This window comes from Carassius auratus, chromosome 26 (genome assembly GCF_003368295.1).
Source record: "Carassius auratus strain Wakin chromosome 26, ASM336829v1, whole genome shotgun sequence".
Taxonomy (NCBI): Eukaryota; Metazoa; Chordata; class Actinopteri; order Cypriniformes; family Cyprinidae; genus Carassius; species Carassius auratus.
In genome coordinates this window covers 13,295,982-13,321,605 of record NC_039268.1, presented here as the reverse complement: position 1 = coordinate 13,321,605, position 25,624 = coordinate 13,295,982, and the positions used below count along the sequence as shown (strand labels likewise).

General features: G+C 37.2%; 1 protein-coding gene and 1 pseudogene across 1 annotated transcript; both read right to left on the bottom strand.

Moving 5' to 3' along the window:
* Positions 1–2,062: 2,062 nt before the first annotated feature.
* Positions 2,063–15,435, bottom strand: irs2a (insulin receptor substrate 2a). Its single transcript, XM_026204327.1, has 2 exons — positions 12,110–15,435; positions 2,063–4,308 (listed from the first exon to the last, which is right to left on the bottom strand). The coding sequence occupies exons 1-2, from the start codon at positions 15,222–15,224 to the stop codon at positions 4,304–4,306; spliced, it is 3,120 nt and encodes a 1,039-aa protein (XP_026060112.1). The 5' UTR covers positions 15,225–15,435; the 3' UTR covers positions 2,063–4,303.
* Positions 15,436–21,185: 5,750 nt separating this feature from the next.
* Positions 21,186–25,520, bottom strand: LOC113043966 (ras-related protein Rab-20-like; annotated as a pseudogene).
* Between the last annotated feature and the right edge of the window lie 104 nt (positions 25,521–25,624).

Below are 25,624 nucleotides of genomic sequence, written 5' to 3'. Positions count from 1 at the left end.
TATGTGCCCAATTCTTTTGGTCAGAGCTTCCAGCTAAACAGAGTATCCTCTTAGCAACACTACCTACATTTAAATGGCTTTAATTGACTCGTTTCATATTTATTTAGCAAATATTTCAGAAACAGACCCTGGGACAGAGGCAGGGGAAATTGCAGTTCTGGCACAGTGTGTTCTCTGCACACTGACATGGATTATTGCATAACGCTGTGACCTTGCCTCTTCCCTCCAGTCACTGTGATCTAACAGAGGTCCTGCTGTCCTTGCGCTTCATTGTGTGAGTACAAATACGTGATCATTTGTTTGTCAGGTGTTCCATCTTCCCTTGTTCATGCATGAGTCAGCATATATTTTGTTTTCTGAAATAGTCTTATCGTAACTCTAGTTATTGTATTGGATTACGTAATCAGATTCCAAAACGCAAGTACTTGTAATTAGAGTAAACTACTTTTTAAAATACTCGTAATCAGACTACAGTTACTTTTTTATGGATTACATGATTACATATTTACAAAATTTAATAATTTGTTCACAATCATTGCACTTCAAGTGTTTTGAGATGAAATGAAATGGTCTTTAATATATATATATATATATAAGCGATGTTATTGTTGTGAGTTTCATGTTCTTCCGTATTCAATTTTGTAATGTTGTTATTGTCTTTTCCTGATTTTTACTATGCACTTAAAATGTTTTGAGATGGACAGAAACATCATTAAGACTTTTTCAAAATTCAAGTTTGCAATCTAGCTATTGTTTGATGTTTTTCATTGATACAGGCATATTCACTTCTAGTGTTGTTGTTTTTTTTACATTAAATATTCGACCTAGCAGTGATATTGTTGTGAATTTCATGTTTTTCAGTATTGTTTTTTGTAATGTAGTGGTTTTCTAAATTAACTTAATTCTAAGCAAATATGCTTTAAAGTCATAAAATGTGATTTTATTTTATTCAGTGTTACTAAACACTATCAGCAAGGTACATTGTGTTAGTATTTTGTAAGTATTAACTGTCCATACATTGCACATTGCAAATAAGCTCTTGTTGTTGAATTAAATATATTTTTTGGAATATATATTTTTCTTTGTATCGGTCAAAAAAAGTACAAGATTAGGCTAATTCAATATATGTGATTTCAAATGAGGGTTAGCACAAATTTAATCTAAATGTAATCCAAAAGTAATCAGATTACGTTACCAAAAATGTGTAATCTAAGAGATTATATTACTGACTACAAATTTTGTCATGTAATCTGAAATCAGTGACGGATTACAATTCATAAGTAATCTACCCAGCTATGGTAGTAATGTATATGTGCATAAGTACATGTTGATAATCTAGTCTTGCCTTAAAACCTTGAGTAAATATCAAAAATTCCAAAAGATGGTTTCAAAGAATAACTTTAAGCTAACACTCTCATGTAAGTAGACTGTCAATCCCACACTGATCTAGCTATATGTAGTTCTTTATTTCCACCCTATAGGATTCCACAATGTTTTAATCCACAAATGTTTCCTGAAAGTTTAGTATTTTCTTTTATAGAAATACTTCCACATATATAGCACATAACACTGACATTACTATTTTTTATTTTCATTTACAGAGCTAAAAGTGATGCTGTAAAATGAATAATCTGGATACTGTATGGTGTATAGTGAAAGCAGGAAGGATGTCTTACAAATCTATTAGCTTCCTGCAGACGAGAACAGAGGATAGGAAGCATGTGGAGCTGGACTGGACTTTAGAGTCTTCCTCAGATTGGAATACTGTGATTTATTAGCATCCTGTTCTGTCAATGAGAGCCTGGGAATCAAGATAGGAACAGGAAAACATTTGCCTCTGTCCTGCTCATTCCACAGGAAGTAATCTGTCCACTTGTTTATGAATGAACTGTGTGTTCCTTCCTCTATTGCCCTCAAGCTTAGGGACACAGTGTTTCAGTAACGAGGTGGGAATTATGGCAAAATATTGTAGGTGTTTATGTAATACTTTGTGCGTCATTGGGTTTTTTATTGATACTTCACATTTGTTGTAGAAAGCGTATAAAGAACAATAAAACTGTTATTTTCCTTAAATAATGATTTTATTCGTATTATTGCATATGACTATATTTTGCAACACAAACAAAAGCAATACTCATCAAGGATATATTAAATGATCTGTCAACAGGATAACAATGAACAGTATGTGACATTTTTACAATGGAAGACACAGCTCGTTCATTTAAACCTGGCAAATATTGAAAATATATTAACCCTTTGATACCTACAAACAATAGATATTTTTATTTCAAGAACACTGTTGAATATATATATATATATTAGTTTCAAAAAGCAAAAGAAAATAAGCTTTAAAAGTTGGCAGAAAGAAATTTAGAAACAGCATAAATTCAATATCTCTGTAAAATCTTTTAACAAATATATTAACATAATATTTATACATTTGGTTCCACTTTGTAAACTAATCTGATTTGTAAGTATTGCATATAGAAAGGGTGAATGAAAGCTACCTAAGAAGCAAGACCTACCCAAGAATCAAGTAGAATATGTACCATCACCTCAAGAAATTACTTTTCAGGGCTTTAAACCTAAAATAAAAAAATACTATCAACACATCTATGTGCTATACGTGTGTTTTTAGATAAGGGATTCATTGAGATATGAAAAAAGCATGTTTCACCAATGCAATGCTTAGTATCTTGCATTTCTTGTTTATTTTCTTTGCAGTTTGCTTAATATTTAAATATAAGACACTAATATATTGCGTTGATGAAGAGCTAATCTTCATGCTAAGCACATCACAGCTTTAATTTAGTTCACAACATTCAGGGAAAAGCAGACAGTGGCTAAAAATGACTCATGTTGTGATCATTTCCTTTCTGCCCCACTAATCAGTTCTCTAATGTAAGTGGGTTTTGTGCTCTACATTCAGATGCGTCATGTGTAACAATCTAGTTGAATGAGACATCGCTGCCACATATCAACACAGAGCCAATGTGAGCGGATTAGGACAGACAACCATTAAACTGTTGTCTAGTAATGATGCACTGAAATGAACAGAAATTCTTGGCAAATTCTGGATCTACTAATCTGAAAACCCAAAGTGTTTTAAATGATTACTTTAGCTTTCTTTGATTGGTGTGACTTTACAATAAGATATTGGTTTCCAAAATGGTTTAAATATTTAAATATAATATATAATGCAGCTCCATAGTGTCAATATCGATCGATATAATATTTACTTCAAACTAACTGTATTCTAAACAATCATGGGGCAGACATTTTTGGGCCAGATTTTCTGTAGCCAACATTTCTGTGCATCCTAATGTCTAATGCATGTACTTTTTAACTTAATTCACTGGTAACTGTGATATAAATATGATATAACTGGTAAGTGTTAAATATGACTTGAGGCAGAGGAAAAGGGAATGGCCATGTTTTATGTGGCAAGGTGAGAGAGTGACAACGAATCTGAGGAAACATAAGAGTTAAAGACTGACCATATTTGGTCATAAATATAATATCTATTTGTGTAGCTATTAAATATTATGTGCAATAACTACCTCTGATTAAGTGGTAGGAAACTCTGCATATCAAAAGTGGACTCTTATATAGCAACTTACTATGTAATTATTTAATAAAATAGAGTAATAAAATAGAGTGAATACAATAAATATCTTTTATTTTTGATAACTTTCTGATAACTTTCTGATTGTTTAGGTCCAAAATACATAATCACAATTTTGCAGATATATAGAGTAAGGCTTTGGATTGGTCATATGAGAACATTCAATTTTGAGGAAAAAATCATTCTGAATGATTTATCTCTTCTAAACTGCGTACATCTTTTCCTAAAAGAGGACTTGTTGAAATCTTTTAGTCGTTATCATTTAAAATTACTTAAATTCCACAATTGTAGCTATTCGTACGACAGGGCAAAAAGTACCTTACAGTTGTTAAGGTTAGGTAAATAAAGATTACAGATTTCAGGGTAAACTATATTCCAATCATTGTTCTGAATTTGAACAACCCCGAAACAAAATGTTCACATCAATAACAATAATAAATGCTCAAACATACAAGTGGCATGAAGGTTTCATGACTCTTGTGACCAACAGAGCAGCAGCAGCTTTGCAGTTCCTGAAAAGTCGCATGTTAAAGTGGCCTCACTGGAATAAACACTGACGTTCAGCTTTAGGATGAGGTGTAAAGGTCACAGTTCATTTACAGCAGCATAGTCCAGACCAGTTACTGGTTGAGCTTCCACTTTGCCTCGGTACCAGGAGGAGTAACATCTGCTTCCTGCTCAATCTGAAAGTAAGAGGGAGAAAACAAGAGAAAATATCTTTAAAGCTCTATTTGTATTGAGAGAAAAAAAAAATTACTTGCATTGTATAAAATGAAAAAAATCAAACCATGTCACAGCATCTTAAAAGTTATCCAAAAACAGTCTTTTACAGTTCAATTCAAATGAACTGGACCCTCTGAGCAAAAATCTGTTTAAACCAGCTACTGCCAAAACAGCAATTTTTCTTTTTTTTTTCCTCACTTAATGGTAAAGTTCATTAAAAAAATACCTTCCAACTCTGCCCAAGATGCTGAGAGTGGGGATTAGATAAGTATGTAAATTTCTTACACAACCTAAACAACATCTATGCATCTGATCATAGTAAAGTTTGCACCATTTGAGCTGAAAGTGAGACTGAATTCTTCCTACCCTGCAACACACTCAGCAAAAACACTCCTATTAGATGCACACAACCGGAAAATTTCACAGAATATAACGGTCAATGTATAATAATACTGTATATTAACTTCAATGAGTCACTGAGCAGAAAGGATACAACACTACAACTGCCATTCAAGACCAAAAGGCTCAAGCTTGCATGCAAGTAGATAAATTAAATAGTTATCCTCCCTGTTTTTTATTCAGCTGATGAGATTTAGGGTTTGCATGATGATACTACCAACAAGCATGTCCGCAGCCTATAATGCAGTGTGTAAGGCTGAAAGCTCTAGGCAGCAGTGAGTGATGCCCAGGACTGGGAAATAGTCACGCAATGCTAATTTTAATGCACGCATGACATAGCATCTCTGCTAGACTGTGCATCACTGGATAGCGATATCACAACACCTACAACTGTGGAGCAACAAAAGGGCAGCGGAGTCCTCTAATAAACAATCTAAGCTGTGGATTTAATAAGGGCAATATATCCTTCCAAAGTGATGGGTTAAAATCTAGGTCTATAATCGGGAGAGACACGAAAGCTTATGAGGCTGCGCAGAACTATCCCGGAAATGTTGTGATGTCTACTTGAGGACAGGGTTGTTTTGAACCTGCATGAATGACTGTCTATGTCTGAGTCAATGCTCCTTTCATCCGCCTCAAAACAAGCCGCTGAACAATGTCTAATCCCCCACTCTCCCCTAAGAGTAATCTCCTCTCGCTCCTGGCTAAATGTGGGTAACATTGACAGTGTTGACATGGCTATCTCAGGCGGGAACATCCCGGCCTAGTTTAGGCAGCTCTGCAGAGGTGGAGAATCTGAGAGAACTGCTTGGGTTAACAATTTTTGTTGCTTAAATCTCAGCTTGTTTAAAGTTGGAGCTTGGATTAGAGTTACAAGGTCTTGGGAACTGATATTAAGCACCTCCTAAAAACTAAGAAATGGCAAAAATATTGAGTTTAGACTCATATAACTAGTCAAAAGAGTAGTGATGAGGTCTAAGCTTCTTCTGTTTTACGATAAAACATGTTTCATACATATATGTGTGTGTGTGTATATATATACATATATATATATATATACACACACACATATATATATATATATATATATATATATATATATATATATATATATATATATATATATATATATATATATATAGTACAATATAAATATAGTAATAAAATATAGTAATTAATAGTAAATAAATGAAATACTTTTCTATGGTAATTGACTGGTGTTTACACTGTTGTGGTATGTAAGCTGTGAAGTTGTAATTAACCCAGAATCTATATAATTATCTAAGAGACAGTATAAATAACATACTTGGAAATAGTAATAAATTAGTCTATAATTTGACATGAGGCAAGTGAGTGAAAGAGAAACAGACAGGGACAGATTTTTCTAGTTTTTCAAAGTGTAGTAAAATAGTAACTAAGTTCTCAGAAAATGCACACTCACTGTCCACGTGCTAAAGGTACACAAAAACTTGCAAGCTGTTTACACACACATTAACATTCAGCCAACTATATGAACTGTGTCATTTCACACCATTAAGGAATAGTTCACCCTTGCTGAAAATGAACTCAGGACATCCAAGATGACTGACATGAATCTACTCTGGAAATGAATCTAAATGAATCCTAACTAAATGCTAAGAAATATTTCACTTTTTTCCCCTAGTAATTAGAATATAAATTCTATTACATCCTTTCTATATTCTGAACAGAACTTAATTAAATTAAGTTTGTACAATATTTGCATTAAAATTTTGTTTCTTTTCTGCAACAATATTTTAACAAGTGATTAGAACTTTCTTTAGCCAGATGTTTTTTTTTATGTTTTCAATAAAAATTATTATATTTGAATCATGTTGTAGTTACATTTTGAAGTTGATCGTTGAATGATACAAAAAGAAAATCTACAATTTCTGATTAAATGTTTTGAAAAAAGTAACTTAATTAGCACTTCTCTGATTTTGCATTTTGACTGTGTAAGTGTTTCTTATACAATGTGGATAAGCAACAAGTAAACATGTCAGCAGGGTGGCACACTTCACTGTGACCAAAAATTACAACAGCGTATGAGAACATTTGTTTGGCTGAAATATCAAGATGCAACTTGTTTCCAAAGAACTTTCCCAGTTTAATTAATCACCAGAAAACAAGACACCATGACCCGATGACCCAAACTGAATTCACAAAACTTGGTTTTTGGCAAAATTAAAACTTTTAGTTTCAGTTTTTCAGTAAAAACATTTGGACAAAAGTTTGTCCAAATTTAAAACATCTCTCCTAATTTCTTTTCTCTCTGCAAATCACTTTTACTCTTTATCTCTCTCTGTCTATCACACAGGTTCTCCAGCTCTCCATTCCCCCCACCCCCTGCCCCTCTCAGGCTGAAGGGACAAGCACTAGCCAGCCACTGTCCTGGGGCAGAAGCAGATGGCGTGCTGTCATTAGTGAATTGTCTGTGCTGCTGCCATGCCTGATAACAGACCTGCGGTGAGCAGAGCGGCAGGTGCACACACACACATGCACACCCCTCTCTGCTCAGCCATCTGCCACACACGCAAATGCACACAAACACCTCTAGAAATATGATTCCAGTGAAAGAGGTTGAGTGAGTGAACAAAAGAGTACAAAAAAAGTTGTTGTTTTTTTATGTCTAACTGTCTCAAAAAAGATTCTGGGTCAAGATAGTTCTCTTTTCTTTCTAACTTTTACATATGTTCTACATCGAGGTGTTAACTGATTAATACAGCTTTGTTTACAAGAACAGTAAGGGACATTAACAGAGATGTGTTACAAATCCATACGGAGACATTCTACATATAATCATAAATTTTAACATATTACAAAACAATACACTTTTGGCAAGAATGCCTGAAAAGAATAAAAATTAATGAAAATGATTTATGAATGTGTGAATTCTTGAACAATATTTATTTTTGTTCTGGTATTTTTTATTATTCTTATTTTGAAAGGTACCTCTTTAAAATGTCAGTATTCCGAAATATTTAATTTATTTAACGTTTTTTTTTTTTTTATGGGGAGCAACATATTATACACCGACCATGTTTACATGCTCATCATTTTCAGATTATTGGATATTATGAACCATAATAAACCCATTAGGTAACACAGAAAACACCCCAGGGTGCCATCGCTTTGGGGATGTTAATTTACCAAGACAATTTCACAAACATTCTCCTATGCTCAAATCAAGTTTTACTGATAATCCAACCAACGAAGAATAAAAGTTCAAAAGTATATTAATTGTGAGGAATTCTTCCAGATGGGGCATGACCAGTACTGCTCTGCAACTATGATAACAATTTTTCATAAATAAAATTTTCTCCTGAGCTGTCTGGAATTTTTTCTACATAAGAAACCCATGTATAAATGCAACACAGTTTGAATACAAAAGTGAAAGCATCATTGTGTTTGAAATTCCCTGGCATTCTTTGATTTAATACACAGCAAAACAAGTTCTTGTCAACACCTTGTATGTGAAATGAAAGCCTGGCAATGAGTGGAGAGCAATGAACAATACTAAAGCTCATGGTGAATCCAAAACAAGCGAGTATTCGCCTCTCCCAGGAACCTTTACCCAGTCAGGCATTCCAAGCGTGAAACATCATCGTTACCTGACAACGAACCACAAACAACCAACTGGCTTGTTTTTCCTGCTGATGGAAGCACATGGCTCAAACTTCCATCAGGCTCTCCCTCTTCTGCTCTGCCAACCCGTGGACATGCAGGGCCTGAATTTCGTTTTTTAAACTGGGGGGGAATTCCCCCCTTACATGGGTCACATGGGGGGGATCTAAAGATTATGGGGGGGGGAATAACTTTTGATGCATCGGTCTAATTTAATCATGTTCATTTATTAATATCTACAGATAAGCAGTTTTAAGTAACCCCTTGAGCTCCTCTTCTCCCTGCAGCTGTGCAGTTTGGATAGCATTAGCCATAGCATTTTTGGATTTTTCTGCTTCTTTCTTTCTTTTTAAAGCTGCTGTATGGCCAGTTCCATTGGCATGTCTAATTAATGTAGATGTTTTGTAGCATTGGCTGGTAAATTGTGGACTGCTGTACATCTTACAAACTGAGCAGCTCATAATCCCATCGTTAATTTCTAGCCAAGGGTAAATTTTTAGCCAGTTCGTTTGAAATTTATCCTTTGACTGCTTCACCTCTGTAAGATTTCTTTGTGGATCTTCGGTTTGGCTGCTTGTCGGCCTTTCGTTGTCGGACACTTTTTTCTTTGGATCGTGATCTACATCATCCGAACTTGTCTTTCGCTTCAGCCAGCCGTGTTTGTGCGCGCGGGAAATATGCTGCCCATAATGAATAGAAAACAAGGGGAAACGCGCAGTCACATGCTCAAACAAGTGGAAAGCTCGGGCGCGCGCGCCGCAGTCTCATTTCCACAAGCGCTTGCACTCTCGTGGCGTCTGTCGTTGCCATGCAACCAACTGCGCTCTCCATGATGACAAGAAGGATCAGCAAAATATTAATTGATTTCTAGCCCTTGCGTTAACTTTATTACTAGATATATTTATAGATATATTTATGGAGATGAAAAATAATAAAGGCGCCCTGTACAGCTATGATCAGCTGTTCGGCCGAGCATTCAATGTTGTGACGCTGTAAGCTGATCAGTTGGTTCGTTGCTGCCGCGCTCTATCACTCGCACACCATAAAGAGCAAAATGTTTTTAATGTTTCAGTTTCGTTATTACAACGACAATTTGGAAGCGGATAATTTCTTCACAAACAGCTCATTTTGACTCAAAATGTTAGAATGCTGCACCTACACTTGATAGTGTGAATAAGATCAGCGCAACGCAGACCGCTGCATTGACAGCGTGAAACAAATGGTCTGTCTACAGCAGCCAGGGCTCCGCCGTTTACTGTCTAGGAGCTCAGCGCTGAGACAGAAAATGCCGGTGTCCTGACATTTTATCCTACCCTGTCAGATTTTCCTACGCGGGTTTACTGCGCACGCGCACATCAATATCGCGTCCTTTGTCTCATGCTAAACAACGATATTTAATGTATCTGCATTACTGTAAGGGTAGGTTTAGGCCTGGGGTAGGTGTAGACTTTAACAAAAACGCAATCTAATTGGTAGAAAATATTATTTATTGTTGGTTTCCTGTAACTGTATCCCTTTTAGCTACAACCGCGAATATAACACATAATTACTGTATTTGCAGTACTGTAAGGGTATGATAGGGTTGTGGTAGGTGTAGACGTTAATAAACCATAACTTTACAGTAGAATTTTCGTTGTGGAATTGTACTACCCACTGTTTTGGTGGGAGGTAGGAAAATCTGACAGCGTAGGACAAATCGACAGAACAGCGCTGATTGAGGAATTAAATTCGAAAATAAAAGACAATTTGACTAGACAATTTGACATATTTTTTTCTCGCATCTGTGAATTTATTTTTTAATCATTTGCTCTGAGATGAAGCAAATATATTTGTGCGAGAATTTCTCGCACTATAAAAGCTAACCTTGCGGGAATGGTTTAAATTATGCGCAATCCCCGCATTCCCGCACCGAAATTCAAGCCCTGACATGGCTGCACATGTTCATTTTCACAGACAAAATGCAAACAAGCTCTCACCCCCACCTCTTCCTGCCCTCTCATATTCTCAAAGCTCAATACTTCAGCCAAGAAAGAGTTAAACTGCTGTGCACTAAACCCTCTGATTGATGTTTACTCTGCAGGCTGCCTGAACTGAAAACTACCAGCCATGAAAGGTCTTTTTAACCAGTGGGGATCATTTTGGGCCCAAACACTGCTTCTAACTGAGGCATTATGGAAATATGGGTGAACCAGATGTGAAGTACGTGCCTCAGAAAATGGCATGTTCTGTCTTCTGTGTGCTATGCAAAAACAATGTGCACATGGAAAAGCCCCAGGCACTGCTCTTAAAAGCAGCATATTGTTCCAGCTTGTGACAGCAATTCGATCTCACACACACCCACATATGATTCAAGTATGCAAATTAGCACATGCACTTCTGAAAGAAATGTCATGTGTAAAGAAGATTTGATATGGGAATCGTGTCCCTGTTAATGGGAAATATAATAGCATTTTGCTTCATCATGCTGGGGTAAATATTGCATAATAAAATTCTGAATATAATGTAAAATGATAACAGATCGTTTGAATGATAACAAGTAAACGGTGATTAGTTTCTTGGAAAAGGATCGACGAGGCTATGGTCTCACAGAATGAAAACGGCTGCGCATGTGAGCAAAATGAACCTCGAAATAGCGTTTCTCTCTCCTCGGTGCATGCTCCATTATCTGAGAACAGCTTATACAAAAGCCTGCAAACATTAAAACAGTTTTAATCATTAACAGACTTCAGTCTGTAAAAACCCAGCGTCGATCACGTTTGGGGTAAATAAACAGGCGCGCGCCCCTCTCTATCCTGCAGCGTCATCGTGCCTGCGCAGTTGGGTTGTTTACCGCGCGCGGACACTGAGCTAGTCACGTTTCTCATGCTGCAAATTTCTCTGGAATTCCTCTGAATGAAAAACACCCTATCATCGCCATAAACGCCCCATATACTTACATAAATAGCCAGAGGTGCAAACCTCAATAAATGTTTTGAATTACATAATACTCTCGTTCCGCCCTAATATTCTGTTTAATTACTTTTTGTATAATTTCTGATTAATTTGGAGTTGTGCCCTACATTTCCTATAATACAAGCATACATGTAGTATATGCTACCAAGAGACAACTGAAAATATTTGAATACAGTTTTAAGTAAATTTTTATAAAGGAATAACACAACGTAATAACACATAATATAAAACTCTAATATAATCAAATATAATCTCCTGCTATTGCTCATTTAATGTTTATACACACACAAGCACACACACACACACACACTATAACATTTATATAGTATAGTTAATATATGTATATATATATATATATATATATATATATATATATATATATATATATATATATATGTGTGTGTGTGTGTGTGTGTGTGTGTGTGTGTGTGTGTGACTATGTAGAAGCACTGCAATATTTAAGTAACATTACAATAACACTAACATTACATACAATGATGAACTGCCTTAAACTGAAAATTGTGTGTTTTACTATTCTCATTTTGCATTATTGACACTATTTATTTATTACTGTAAATTGCTTTGACACAATCTGTATTGTTAAAAGCACTATATAAATAAAGCTGACTTGATTTGACATTTAATAAAATTGTAAAGTTGACTTTTAACCACACTGTCCAACACAATGACATCAACCATGTGCTGCATTTACCAGTTTATTTCAGCCATCTTTCCAATCTAACAGCACATCACATCATCTGAACTCACCTTGAACAGTGGCTGCAGTCTCTTTGAATCCCAGACACACATATGAAGTTCCATGTAATCCATTTATTCCTGCTTTGCAGCAACCACCAGTCTTGAAGCCCACAAGCTCACATTTGCCCATCTCTTGTTTCTCCATGAGGTTTAAGGCAATGTAGTTAAGTCCGTTCTGATAACCAGCTGAAGTCTCTCTGCACATGGGAGACCCATACTCCTCATCAGATCCATCACTGCTTCGGACAGAGATGTTCTCGACTGAAGCAGAGCTGTGGCGCTTAACATTGTGTGCAAAGGAAGGAAATACAGGTGCAACTGTTGTGGTGGATGAAAAGGTCTCAGAGCTATGCCGTCTCCGGCCTTGAGGGTCTGCTCGGATCACCTTTGCTCCTCCATTTGGGTCTACAGAGGAGGCAGCCAACAAGAAAGCACCAATTCCAGTTGAAACCCCCTGGTCACTTAATTTAAGCCTTTGAACCCCGCTAGTGGGGCTGACTGAAACACTCTCACCATTCTCAGTCAGGAATGGAGGTGAGATCTGAACACTTTTGAAACTCATCTCAGTGTAGTTATCGTTACCTGTGCCAGATGGGCATGATGATTTCCTCTGTTCATTGAGGAAAAAAGCCCTCTCATCATGTGGGCATGGGCATTCAGCCAGCTCTGGCATTCTATCCAGGGGACTGCTGAGTGCTTCCCTCAGTTTAGGAGGGTGTGAATTATGGTTGAGATTCATGTAGTCTGAGAGGGGGGATCCCTGTCTGAGGTTGGACAATGACCCTTGGCTTTCCACAGAAACCATAGAGGGAGAAGAGTACTGTGTAGTAGCAGCAAAGTCTATGTTGATGTACTCACCAGGGCTTTTAGGCTCACAGGGGAGAGGATGTTCTGTCATGCTTGGAAGCATCCTTAGAGTGTCTAGAGATAACCTATTGGGCCTGTTGACTCTTGCTCTGTGTGTTATGGCATCAGGGCGACGGAGAGGGGGCAGGGCAAAAACTCTGTTTTCCTCTTCTGTTGGATATTGGCTCTGGGGACTCATCAAAACATACTGGTCATCCTCTGCCCGTTTAGGTTGTTGGTTGTTGAAGCGAATACTTAGAGATGGGGAGGGCTGTTGTGTTGGTTCACACTGACCCAGCAAACAATCTGATGGTGTGGGTGAGACGCATGAATCAACAGGTGACATATTCATGTATTCTCCACTCACCGCTCTCCCATCAGAGCCCTCAAGAGAAAACTTGGACCCAGACCACATCTTCATGTACCCGCTGTCTTCTAGAGATCCACTGCTTGGCGAATTAGTGGTGCAGCCACTGCCTGTGGACTGGGGATGTAACCTCGGGTTAATGATCTGCTTGGGTGCTGAAATACTCATAGGACTCATGGGCATGTAGTGATCATTTTTGGCACCCTGAGGTGCCATGCCTGGTGTCATAGGCATGTAGCCATCATCACCCACATTACTGTTAGAGCCAATCTCAATGTCCCCATAATCTTCTGGGTATGAGACCTTAGGAGAGGCAGAATTTGTGCTCCGTCCAGAGTGGCTGTTCGCAGCTCTCATCAGCATGTATTCATCAAGTGACGCTGAGGCTACATGGGAGTGTGCTACCTGTTGCCGAGGGGTTGTCAGAGAATATGTCCTCTTCCGGTATGTCTCCACCTCCAGCATTTCTCTATTACTTGGCCACATCTTGTTTTGTGTTGGTTTGTCCATCACCATGTAACCATGGAGCTCACTGGCTTCTCGTGAGGGTGGTGTACTGGAGAGAGAAGAAGGAGTGTCACTCCTGTTTGCTAGATTGTACCTCACATCCCCTGGGCTAGAACTGTAATCGTCACATGAGAGGAAGCCAGTATCGTTGGGTGACCCAGAAACAGAATCATTGCAGCTGGAGGGTCTGTATACTGCAGATGAGATGGATCCATTCATACTGATTGAGGACAAATTTAGTGGGCTTACAGCAGATGGTGGTGAGTGGGACATTGTCATGGACATGGACCTGCTTTGATGAAGCAGTGATGGTTCTGATGTCCGGCAGCCCACAGATACTGTGTTAGATCTGCTCATGTGGTTCCGGCCAACAGTTGTCGGGCTCCCATTCTCAGATATTGACATGGAGACAGGCCTGGTCATGGTACCCTCCCCTTCACTTGCTGTGCGTATTCGGCAAGAGGAAAATATGGGGACAGGAGATGTTGCTGCTGTACTGTCCGTCCTTGACCTCCTCACCAACCCCGTCTGACTAGGGGGTAGATTGTTTAGGTTCCGTCGAGTTGGTACAGAGATGGGATTTGATCCTGATGACTGGCTTTTGCTGCGTGGTCTGAACTCTGACAGCTCTTTCATCGCTTTCATAGCTTCTAAAATGGTCTCATGTATATTTTGTGCCACCACAGAATCATCTGCTTGCATCCACAGCTCTCCAGGTCCAGTAGAAGCAGATCTCCCCACCTCAATGAAGAAAAAGCTATCAGAGTGCCCACATCTGCGTATATTCATCAACTGCAGTGTCACAGATGCCACCTCCGAGTTAAGTTTCACAAAGCTAATTGTCCGACTTGATAAGCACAGTCTGTAAACGCCAGTGATATTTCTGCTCTGCCCAAGTCCCTTTGCTTTAAGATTTACTTGCCATACCTCTTTATACGCGGCATTCACTGGTGTAATCATACCGTAGTTTCCCTCCTCGAAGCCCACCAGAGATGATGCCGAAGTAGAAACGGAGCTGTCACACACTTTTCCCTTACTTAATAAATCGGTTAAGTCTGCGTGCCAGCTCTCCTGCTCTTGCTCATTCTCCGCAGCAATAGCAAAATACTCGTCCTTGGTATAGAGTGCTATTAAATATCTGTGTTTCGCATCAGCGCGCTTGTTTATGCTCAGACAGGAGTCGATGAATATGACTCTTTTTGCAGCGGACTTGTTTTTCCATTTCTTTTCATTCTCATAGTACTCCAGCCGCGCAGGCACTCCGTCACTCTGGTCCTTCAAAACAAAATAGCGCCGATGTCCGTGCTTTTGCTTCTTGAGGTATCCGCATTTTCTGATGTTGTTTGAATGAATGTTGTTGTCATTTGATAACGCGGGTCCCCCTTTAAGAGGCGGACTTGCCATTCTTGCGTTTAAAATTTACTTATTTAGTTTCAAGAACTTGTTATCCATCCGTAGAAAAAGAGATGAAAAACTTAAATATCCGAGAATTGGAGATTTCCGCTCTCTTTCCAAATGCAACGTCTATCAGTTCGCCGCAAAACAACTCCTCGCTCAGAATGACTGAGCTTAAAAAACAAACAACACGTGACGTTCTACACAGCCCATCTTGGATCAGTGAAAACAGTCCAAGATGGGCATGTAAGGCGGTGCGATCTTTTAGAGGCGTGCCTGCGAACCCAACGGATGGAGTTTCTCATTGGATTCATTGGCCAGGCGAAAAGATTGGCGGTACTTTGACAAATCCATGACGTAGTATAAGGCAAATCCCCCTTTACACAAGCTGTTCTCTCCTCCTCTCAAAAACAAACAGCGCTGTGTGGGTGACACATCTACTGTATATAGCCTACGCACTTCAGTGCTGCAGAGACTTTGCGTCTTGTTAGCTGTAAAATGTTTTATTATTATGCTAGCGACCATATACATCGACATGTTTTAATCAGTATAGGCTACTCCAAACCAATTCGATATACAAACATTTTAGTGTTTTTTAAACATGCATTGACGACAAATACAGATGAGCCTGTGTAGTTGTTTCAAAAGAATTATAATTTAGTCAGACCCAAATTTCATTTTACAGTGTGTCAGAATGTTAATATACGCACTTGTGGGGGCGAGAAAACGCATAAATCATGCGACTCTTTTCTGACTTGTAAACAAGCGTGAAGTTGTATTGCGCGTGCTGCGTGTTACATAACGCATAGAATATGATGGTCTATTTTTACGCACTCGGGTGTCCCTGTCTAGCAACAGTGTCTGCGAACCAGTATTCGCGTTATTGTACATAACATCAAGAAGAACGCATTTAAATGCAGCATTCCTTCTAGGTTTTTCTTCTTTTCTTTAAATGTCTACTATGCATCTCGCGTCCGCTATGCTACATAAATAGATTTTCAGTATTGTTTAAAATCATTTACTTTTAAAATGGAGGTCTGTTGACAGTTTGTTAAAAGGAATGTGTTGATTTTGAAATTAGAGCCTGGATTTAAGGAGGAACTTTCTGGAATGGTAGAATACGATCTGTTTGTTCCAGAAAAAAATGAACTGCGTAGAAGTAAAAATACGCCACCCTCTGGCCACGCATAACACAATAATATAAAAATATTACATTGAACTCCATGCACCGTTATTTATAGCCTTGTTCAAATGTAAAATTGACTTTTGCATTTAGTGAGATTATGAATGCATTACTGTGGGGCCAGCATATTTTCCTTTGTTATTTGCTCTAGGTGTAATTGCATTTCACAATTAATCTAAAGAACATTTAAAATACATAGCATGTAATGTAACTGAAATAGTCCACCATATCTTATCCAGTCGCATAGTAATCTGTAGGAAATATTAAATTATGCTATAACAGTATTTATTTTAATTATAGATATAAAATAATAATAATGCATTAAATCACTGAGAATGACTGTGCTGTTTTCCATGGCGTCACATCAAGGACCAATATGGTATTATTTATTGCCGACCACTGAGTAATATTTTATAACTGACCTCTGAGATATGCCTATTAACATAAACGTCTTATGTCTATTACGTAATACACTTGTAAACAATTCTTCTTGACAAGAATGAGCATTGTTCTTTGCAACTAGCCTTTGTTTTCCCTGGTATTCATGTAGCTCAAATCAGGTCATAAAATAAAAACAGCACACTACTTAAGACTCTTAATTCTTTATTAGCAAAAGATGTGAGCACAGAAGGATTACAAATATTAGATGCAACTGTATGGAGGCTATTTTCCAGTTAAGGAATTGTATTTGAAATACGTACCAGTCCAGTTTATCTCAGTCCAATAGACCCCAATACAAGTTCACTGGCTATGAAGCTCCTCAATTTGTTTCATAATCTGACCCTTAAAGAAGATTATGGTATACATACAGACAGCATGGCTGATCTTCCTAGGAAAGATTTGGGTCCTTTACACCCCAATTCTGAAAAGAGCAGCTGTCTTTTGTTAACACTCTGCCATACACACATTGCAAACAATACATGGATTAAATACGCTTCAGACAGATAACTGCCGCTGTATTGCATTGTCCTGGGATTCTGTTGTGCTTGATGTTATTTGTTGATCTGATCTGTCAGGTCAAGGGGATTGCATCAGCATGTGTTTTGAGGCATTAGCAGTAAGGCGTCTCTAATCTTACACAACAATGAAATAAAGTCTTTAAAATCCATTGATCAAAGCTTATCCACACAAATACCATACCATACCTATGCAAGACAAAACAGGCCTCTATGTGACAGGGTGGACTAACATGGTGCCAAGAAATTGGAAATAAATAAATATATATAGGCTACTTTATTTTAAGGTGTCTCGATTCAGAATTCTTGTGTTTTTTAAAAATCTAAAATTGCAGAAAGGTTTGCGAGTCGTTGGGTTAGGGTAAGGGTGTAGAAAATACAGTTTATCCAGTATAAAGACTATTGCCTCTATAGAATATCACAAAAATGGGATCCTGTTTCTGTGTGTGTGTGTGTGTGTGTGTGTGTGTGTGTGTGTGTGTCTTGGTATTTAGTTTAGGACAAATGTTATATTGATGAATCTGAACAGGAGCAGAAGACAAAACCAGAGAATAAACATCATCACAATTCCACTTTCTTTGAAATGTTAGGGTAAATATATTTTGGCTTTCAGATGTTACTTGAAAGACAGTTTGATCCTGACATTAATGACATTATAAATGAATATGACACTCAACACTACATATTAATGCTCTAATATTCTCTCATATAAGCCAAAGGCAAACAAATGATTTGTTTATTAATGTGCTTTGTTTGCTGCGATTGTGTACACTAAGCTTGCATGAAAAACACAGAGTTATAAAGTAAACTATAATTTGGAAAAATCATTTTTCTTTTAATGCAATGAAAAACACAGCATTATCACACTAAATTAAAATACTGGATATAGCCATGGGTTATTTCACTGTGCTTTTACTTTTCATGTGGAAAAACTGAGGTAGGAACTCCTATATTTAATGAAACATAAACAGAATAAGAACACGTACACAGACTAAAAGAGCAAACAGTGTCTTTATTGACAAATAATATAAGCAATGCAGGTAATTGCAGGTAAGTACAGTAGCTGTTCAATAGTGGGATAGTAATGATTGATGAGAATGATAACAGGACTTATATTAAGTGCAGACGCAGCTATGGACAATGTGTAATGGGTAAAGGATGATAGGAAGCAAATGTAACACAGAACGTAAGAGAATAACAGTCAGATACAGCAGAACTCTCACCGGACCTTTGACCTTCGATTCGACCTCCCATATGAAAGTGACGTGACATACAGCCAAGTAAGGTGTCCCACTCTGAATTCGTGCACTGCATTGATTTAACCCATCTAAAGTGCACACACACAGCAGTGAAAACACACCTGTAGCAGTGGTCAGCCATTTATGCTGCGGCGCCCGAGGAGCAGTTGGGGGTTCGGTTCCTTTCTCAAGGTAACCTAAGTCTTGGTGCTGCCAGCCCGAGACTCAAACCCACAACCTTAGGGTTAGGATTCATACTCTCTAACCACTAGGCCATGACTTCCCCCAACTACTTTTTTGGGTAAAATGCACTCAGGAGTGATCGGGTGTTCGGATGGATCAAAAATGTTATAATGAATCGGGTTTGATGTTTTTGGAACCCGGGCGGTACGAGATAGAAAAGTCAAAACGTCCAAAAAAAGGGCCCACCGAGCCTGCCTGGAGTTGGGTCTTTTATCAGATCTAATATATTCGAGATTCTTATGGTCGGTCCAGACGATAAAAGGTACCCCTGACCCTTCTAACCAATGATGCCACTCCTCCAACGCTAACTTGATGGCCAACAATTCTCTGTTACCAATGTCATAGTTACATTCATCAGGTGATAAGCGATGGGAGAAAAACGTGCAAGGATGCATCTTGTCATCTGAGGAAGCGCGTTGGGAAAGAACTGCACCTACTCCCACCTCTGACGCGTCGACCTCCACCATGAACTGACGTATGGGATCAGGTATTTTGAAGCTGTTGATGTTATTGTTGCTAAATAAGAGATATAACGAGCTGTAATTTACAAGACTAATTATCATCATAAGCATTATCTCAGGTAAAATTCATTTAAATTCACAACCCACCGATTTGATATAAATATAAATCAACATCAGTTGGCTAGTTTGGTCTAGCTGTAGAAGCAAGTTGTTTTCTTTTAGAAACATAGTAGCTAACAGTTTATAATTTTGACAGTGAAGTCTCGGATTAAATTATTATTTTATATTTTTAGGATTTGAAGGCTATAAGTTTATTTCTCCTTGCTGTAATACTTACAAAGGTGAAATTTGACTGGATTAGTGATTAACATGTTAACATGTGTGCTTCTGATTTACATTGACTAAACTAACTTTAGAGGAGGGCATCTCCATACATATTGGTCTAGCAGGTTTCCAGATGGGTAATTCTTGCTGGAAGCAGAAGCCCTATAAATCGATCCTTATCACACTTTTCTCACAGACTCATGCCCTTTCCTTCCCTCACTCTGCATGTTTCTGATAAGAATAAACAACTGATTTTAACCTACGAGATATAAGAACAAACAACAAACAATATTGATGAAAATATCTTTTGTAAACTGACAATTCAGTAGCTTGTTTCATGTCGACCTAATAAACTAATACCATATTGCAATATTGTCACATTGCATTGAATTAAAAATCCTATGTTTGATCTCATATATATATTTTTTGTAAGTAATTATGTGTAATATGAGTCTGATTCTAATATGCAGCGAGTATGTGTGTGTGTTACAAATTTAATTCAGGCCAAATATTATATTGATGAATCTGAGCAGGAGCAGAAGACAAACCCGGAGAGTAATTCTCTTGGAAATGTTAGGAGACATATATGATAGTTGCAAATATAATACAACTATTAAGACATTTATGGAATTCCATATAAATATGACACTCAACACTACTCATTAATCGTTTGTTATTCTCTCATATAAGCCATGGAGTGGAGTTTGTTTTTTTCAATTGTGTACTTCTGTATTACTGATATTCATAATTTATTAAATAAGTCAAGCGTCATTAAAGATCTTATATAAACATTAGCATTTTTATAATGTAATCACAGTAAATTAATTCAAAATAAAATATTTGGTAACACTTTAGAATAAGGTTCCATTAGTTAATGTTAGTTAATGTATTAATTAACATGAACTAAGCAAGAACAATCCTTCTACAGCATTTATAAGTCTTAGTTCATGTTAATTTCAACATTTACTAATGCATTATTTAAATCAAAAGTTGTGCTTGTTAACATTAGTTAATGCACTGTGAATTACCATGAACTAACAATGAATAACTGTATTTTCATTAACTAACATTAACGAAGATGAATAAATACAGTAATAAATGTATTATTCATTGTTTGTTCATGTTAATTAATACATTAACTAACATTAACTAATGGAACCTTATTCTAAAGTGTTACCAAATATTTTAAAAAAATGTCTAAAATATGTTTGGTACTCTAAACTAATTTTATTTCTTATTTTTTATGGACATTTGTTAAAAAATAAAATAAAAAAACAATCCATCAATCGAGGGCCAATACACTTAGTAACTTAAAGTCAAATTCTTTGCACTCTGTGAAAACAAGATTATCTCAAACATGCAAACACACACACACACACACACACACACACACACACACACACACACACACACGAGTCAGAACAGAGATAACAATGTGCACTTGTTCGCTGACAATGCACAATATTTACTTTGACAGTAAAGAGTTCTAAAACAGATCAAATAACAATGTCCATAAAATAAATGGATATTCATGCAATACTCCAGATGCTCTTCTGCAAATATTTTCATGTGCAGCAATCCCCTTTGCTTTTCATCCCCTCTTCATTACAGTCCTCCAAACACAATATTGGCGACTCACTTTGGGAGCGTTTTTGAATGATGGATGGCATCATCAGATCGAAGAGTGTCTCAAACATGATATCTACGTTAAATCCAGTCTTGGCGCATGTCTCGAAGCACAACTTTTCCACTGGTGGGCTGGTGCCCTCTAGTGCCTTACAGTGAGTTATGCGGTTGTATAGCGCTATGGCATCATCCTGACTCACCTGTTTGTGCAAGGGAAAGTCTGGAGGTGTGAGAAAGGATGGAAGAGGAAGCACACTACCCTCTTCTGCCCTGACTTCCTCCAGGGTCATAACATGGGCTTGAGGATCAGTGAGGTCAGCTTTGTTGCCCACAATGGCAAATATGCGGTCACTATTGGCTGAGTCAGTGAGAAGTATAGGAAGCGATCTTCAAGCTCTACGAAGCTCTGCCAGTTTGTGACATCATACGTGAGAATGATGGCTGCATCACTATGACAATACATGGAGTCTAGACCGTGGAACTGTTCATGACCTGATGAAATAAGAAGAACAGAAATACAAATATTACATTTTCAAAACTTTACCTTTTTGTTTCTACATTTTAAACACAAATCCAAGACTTGCACAAAATCCAAAAATGCCTCACATCTTTTGCTAAATGAAGCACTGTATTCGAAATATCACAAACACATCTCAAAAGCAAACATTTGCAAACACCTTTGCCATAGTAGGCCTATCAATTCCTGTAAGATTTCTGTGTGTTACATAAAGAATTGTGTGTTGTGTTTTGCAAAAAGTCTTATGAAATGAGTAAAAGGCCGAGAATTAGCGTATGGTTTTGCAGATCTGGTGTGTGGCTGAATGTCCTGTTTGAGTGTCAGGTTTCAGAAATTGTGTGACAAGTCAAACATTTTGTATGTAAGCAGCTGAAAATAAATAAATAAAACTGTAAAAACACACAAAGGATGAAATTATTTGATCAAAAATAAAATAAAAACAGTAATAGTGCAAAATATTATTTTGATTTAAAATAACTTTTCTTTTTTATGTAATTTATTCATGTGAAGCAAATCTGAATTTTCAGCTGCCATTGCTTTAGTCTTCAATGTCCTCCAGAAGTTATTCTAATTTGCAGCTCAATAAACATTTCTTATTATTTATGAATGTTGCAACCAGTTGTGCTGATATGATAACAGCAAGTTCAAGCAAACAGCATTTGAAAAATAAATCTTGTAAATGTCTTTACTGTCACTTTTGATTATTTTAATCCTTGCTGAAAAAACTTTTATCATTTATTTTTATTCTTTTTAAACACAAAACCTTTGAATTGTAGGGCATCATGGTTTCCACGAAACAATTTAAGCAAAACAACTGTTTTCAACACTGATAATAATAAGAAATGTTTCCACAGCAGCAAATCTCCATATTAAAATGATTTCTGAAGGATCATTTCAACTTTGCATTCAGCTTTGCATTACTGGAATAAATTACATCTAGCAATATATTCACATAAAAAGTCTATCTATCTACCCATCTATCTGTCTATTTAGAGAAAGATAATTGTATACAGAACATGACTGTTCATACTGTAACGCAAAGCTCTGGAAGAAAAATACCGTAAAGTAGAGAACAACGAAACTTAAGCTTGCCCTCCAATGACCTGTCAACTTGAAAACTAAACTATAAGTGTCAGGATCACTGAGTCAGTAAATTAAAATCAAGAACAGAACTTTCTGCTTTTAAATACTCTGGAATGCCTTAGAGTTGCATTTTACCATAAGTCCATTACTTATGTCATTTTTGTTTCAACAAATCATATGTGAAAAATGGGTTGGCATATGTGGGTAAGGGTGGGCAATATTATCAGAATCATATTTGTCGATATAATTTTTTTTTTTTTACTTTATTTAATTTTTATAATCAAAAATAAGAATAAAGAAACAAAATACAAACAATGTGACAAATTAAACAAAGACACAAACAAATAGGTTAATACAATATGTAAAATATGTCCACAGTAAGTCTATCAAGCAGTAATAAATTGGGTATAACCCTCATGTACTGCTCTGGTTCAGTCTGACCTGATTTGATTTTTGAGTTGTCGAAAATATCAGTCAGCTTATGTTTTTTCTTGACGTTTTGTGACTTTTTCTCATTAAGGGTCATGAAAATACATGCAAAGTTTCAACACACTGATGTGTTTTAACATGTCCACAAATTATTTTTTGTTACATTCATATTGTTCCTGGGTCAATTTGACCCACGTATTTTAATGTTCTAAGGCAACACTACAGAGACAAAATAATATCATTTATTGGTTAGATAATTTTTTACTATTCTATGAAGGCAAAAATGTGCTTTTCCCCACTCATTTCAATACAGAAAAATATTTTGTCAGCCAAATATGTAAAAAAATATTTATCTTTATATATATATATATATATATATATATATATATACACACACAGACACACACACACACACACATACACGCGCGCGCACAGACATACATACACTCACCTAAAGGATTATTAGGAACACCATACTAATGCTGTGTTTAACCCCCTTTCGCCTTCAGAACTGCCTTAATTCTACATTGCATTGATTCAACAAGGTGCTAAAATCATTCTTTAGAAATGTTGGCCCATATTGATGGGATAGCATCTTGCAGTTGATGGAGATTTGTGGGATGCACATTCAGGGCACGAAGCTCCCGTTCCACCACACCCAAAGGGCTGAGATCTGGTGACTGTGGGGGCCATTTTAGTACACTGAACTCATTGTCATGTTCGATAAACCAATTTGAAATGATTCGAGCTTTGTGACATGGTGCATTATCCTGCTGGAAGTAGCCATCAGAGGATGGGTAAATGATGGTCATAAAGGAATGGACATGGTCAGAAACAATGCTCAGGTAGGCCATGGCATTTAAATGATGCCTAATTGGCACTTAGGGGCCTAAAGTGTGTCAAGAAAACATCCCCCACACCATTACACCATCACCAGCAGCCTGCACAGTGGTAACAAGACATGATGGATCCATGTTCTCATTCTGTTTAAGCCAAATTCTGACTCTTCCATCTGAATGTCTCAACAGAAATTGAGACTCATCAGATCAGGAAACATTTTTCCAGTCTTCAACTGTCCAATTTTGGTGAGCTCGTGCAAATTGTAGCCTCTTTTTCCTATTTGTAGTGGAGATGAGTGGTACCCGGTGGGGTCTTCTTCTGTTGTAGCCCATCCACCTCAAGGTTGTGCGTGTTGTGGATTCACAAATGCTTTGCTGCATAGCTCAATTGTAACGAGTGGTTATTTCAGTCAAAGTTACACTTCTATCTGCTTCAATCAGTCGGCCCATTCTCCTCTGACCTCTAGCATCAACAAGGCATTTTCTCCCACAGGACTGCCGCATACTGGATGTTTTTTCCTTTTCACACCATTCTTTGCAAACCCTAGAAATGGTTGTGTGTGAAAATCCCAGTAACAGTCACCAAATATGAAAACTAAAGTCTGAAACCTTTTAAATGATATATAGTTTGTCAAGATTACTTGGGTTTTGTCACAGAGCTGCGCTCTGTTCCCTCTGCCTAGTTTTTAGCTATGAAGGCTATGAAGTTAACCTCATTGCCATGTTAAGATAAAGGACAGAACAATCAAATAGGCATATGCTTTTGCTTTAATCTTAAGTTTGTCTTTAAACACACACACACACCGTTTAAATAGTTTGATAGTATACAACATTTAGATCTGTTGCTTGCATTCACCAAACGTGCATGAAGATGTGCTTCCCGTCAATGACTGCTAAAATTCCGTGTACACATTTCCACATTATTGGTGAAACTACCAAGATTGCAAAATCCTGCAAAGAACAGGAGACAACTGCAATCATCGATGCAATGTCAGAGTAATCCCTTCTCTTTTTTCCCACTTAGGATACTGATTAGCCTAAGTGACAGTCACCCCTTATACGATACAACTAAATATTGTAGAAATTTATTTTGTAGATATATATATATATATATATTGGTTCTCTCTAGAAACAACAACTATTTATAACCTATTCATTTCATGTTTTCCAAAAGCACCTTTAACTGCAGGTTTCTGCATTGAATTATCTCCGTTGAATTGGCCAAAACATCAACCTTACCCGCTGTATCCCAGATAGTGATGTTGTATGGACCCCACTGCTTCAGGAAGAACGCTCCGCTGATTGTGCTCAAGTTTCCTTGAAGCAATTCTCTCAGTGTATCTGTGCAGGAGGGACGTTTTCCCTACATTCATGTATCCCAGGAGTACAGTTTTAATATCAGGCTTTCTCAATGGCACAATGCAAAAAAAGTCCTGATTTAAATGTTGTCACACAAAAGACCAAAGCAAGGAGATTTGATTTATTATTATTATTTTAAATCACTTGGATC

Excerpts from the sequence above, each read along its gene's own strand:
- irs2a (XM_026204327.1), bottom strand. The coding sequence starts at position 15,224 with ATGGCAAGTCCGCCTCTTAAAGGGGGACCCGCGTTATCAAATGACAAC.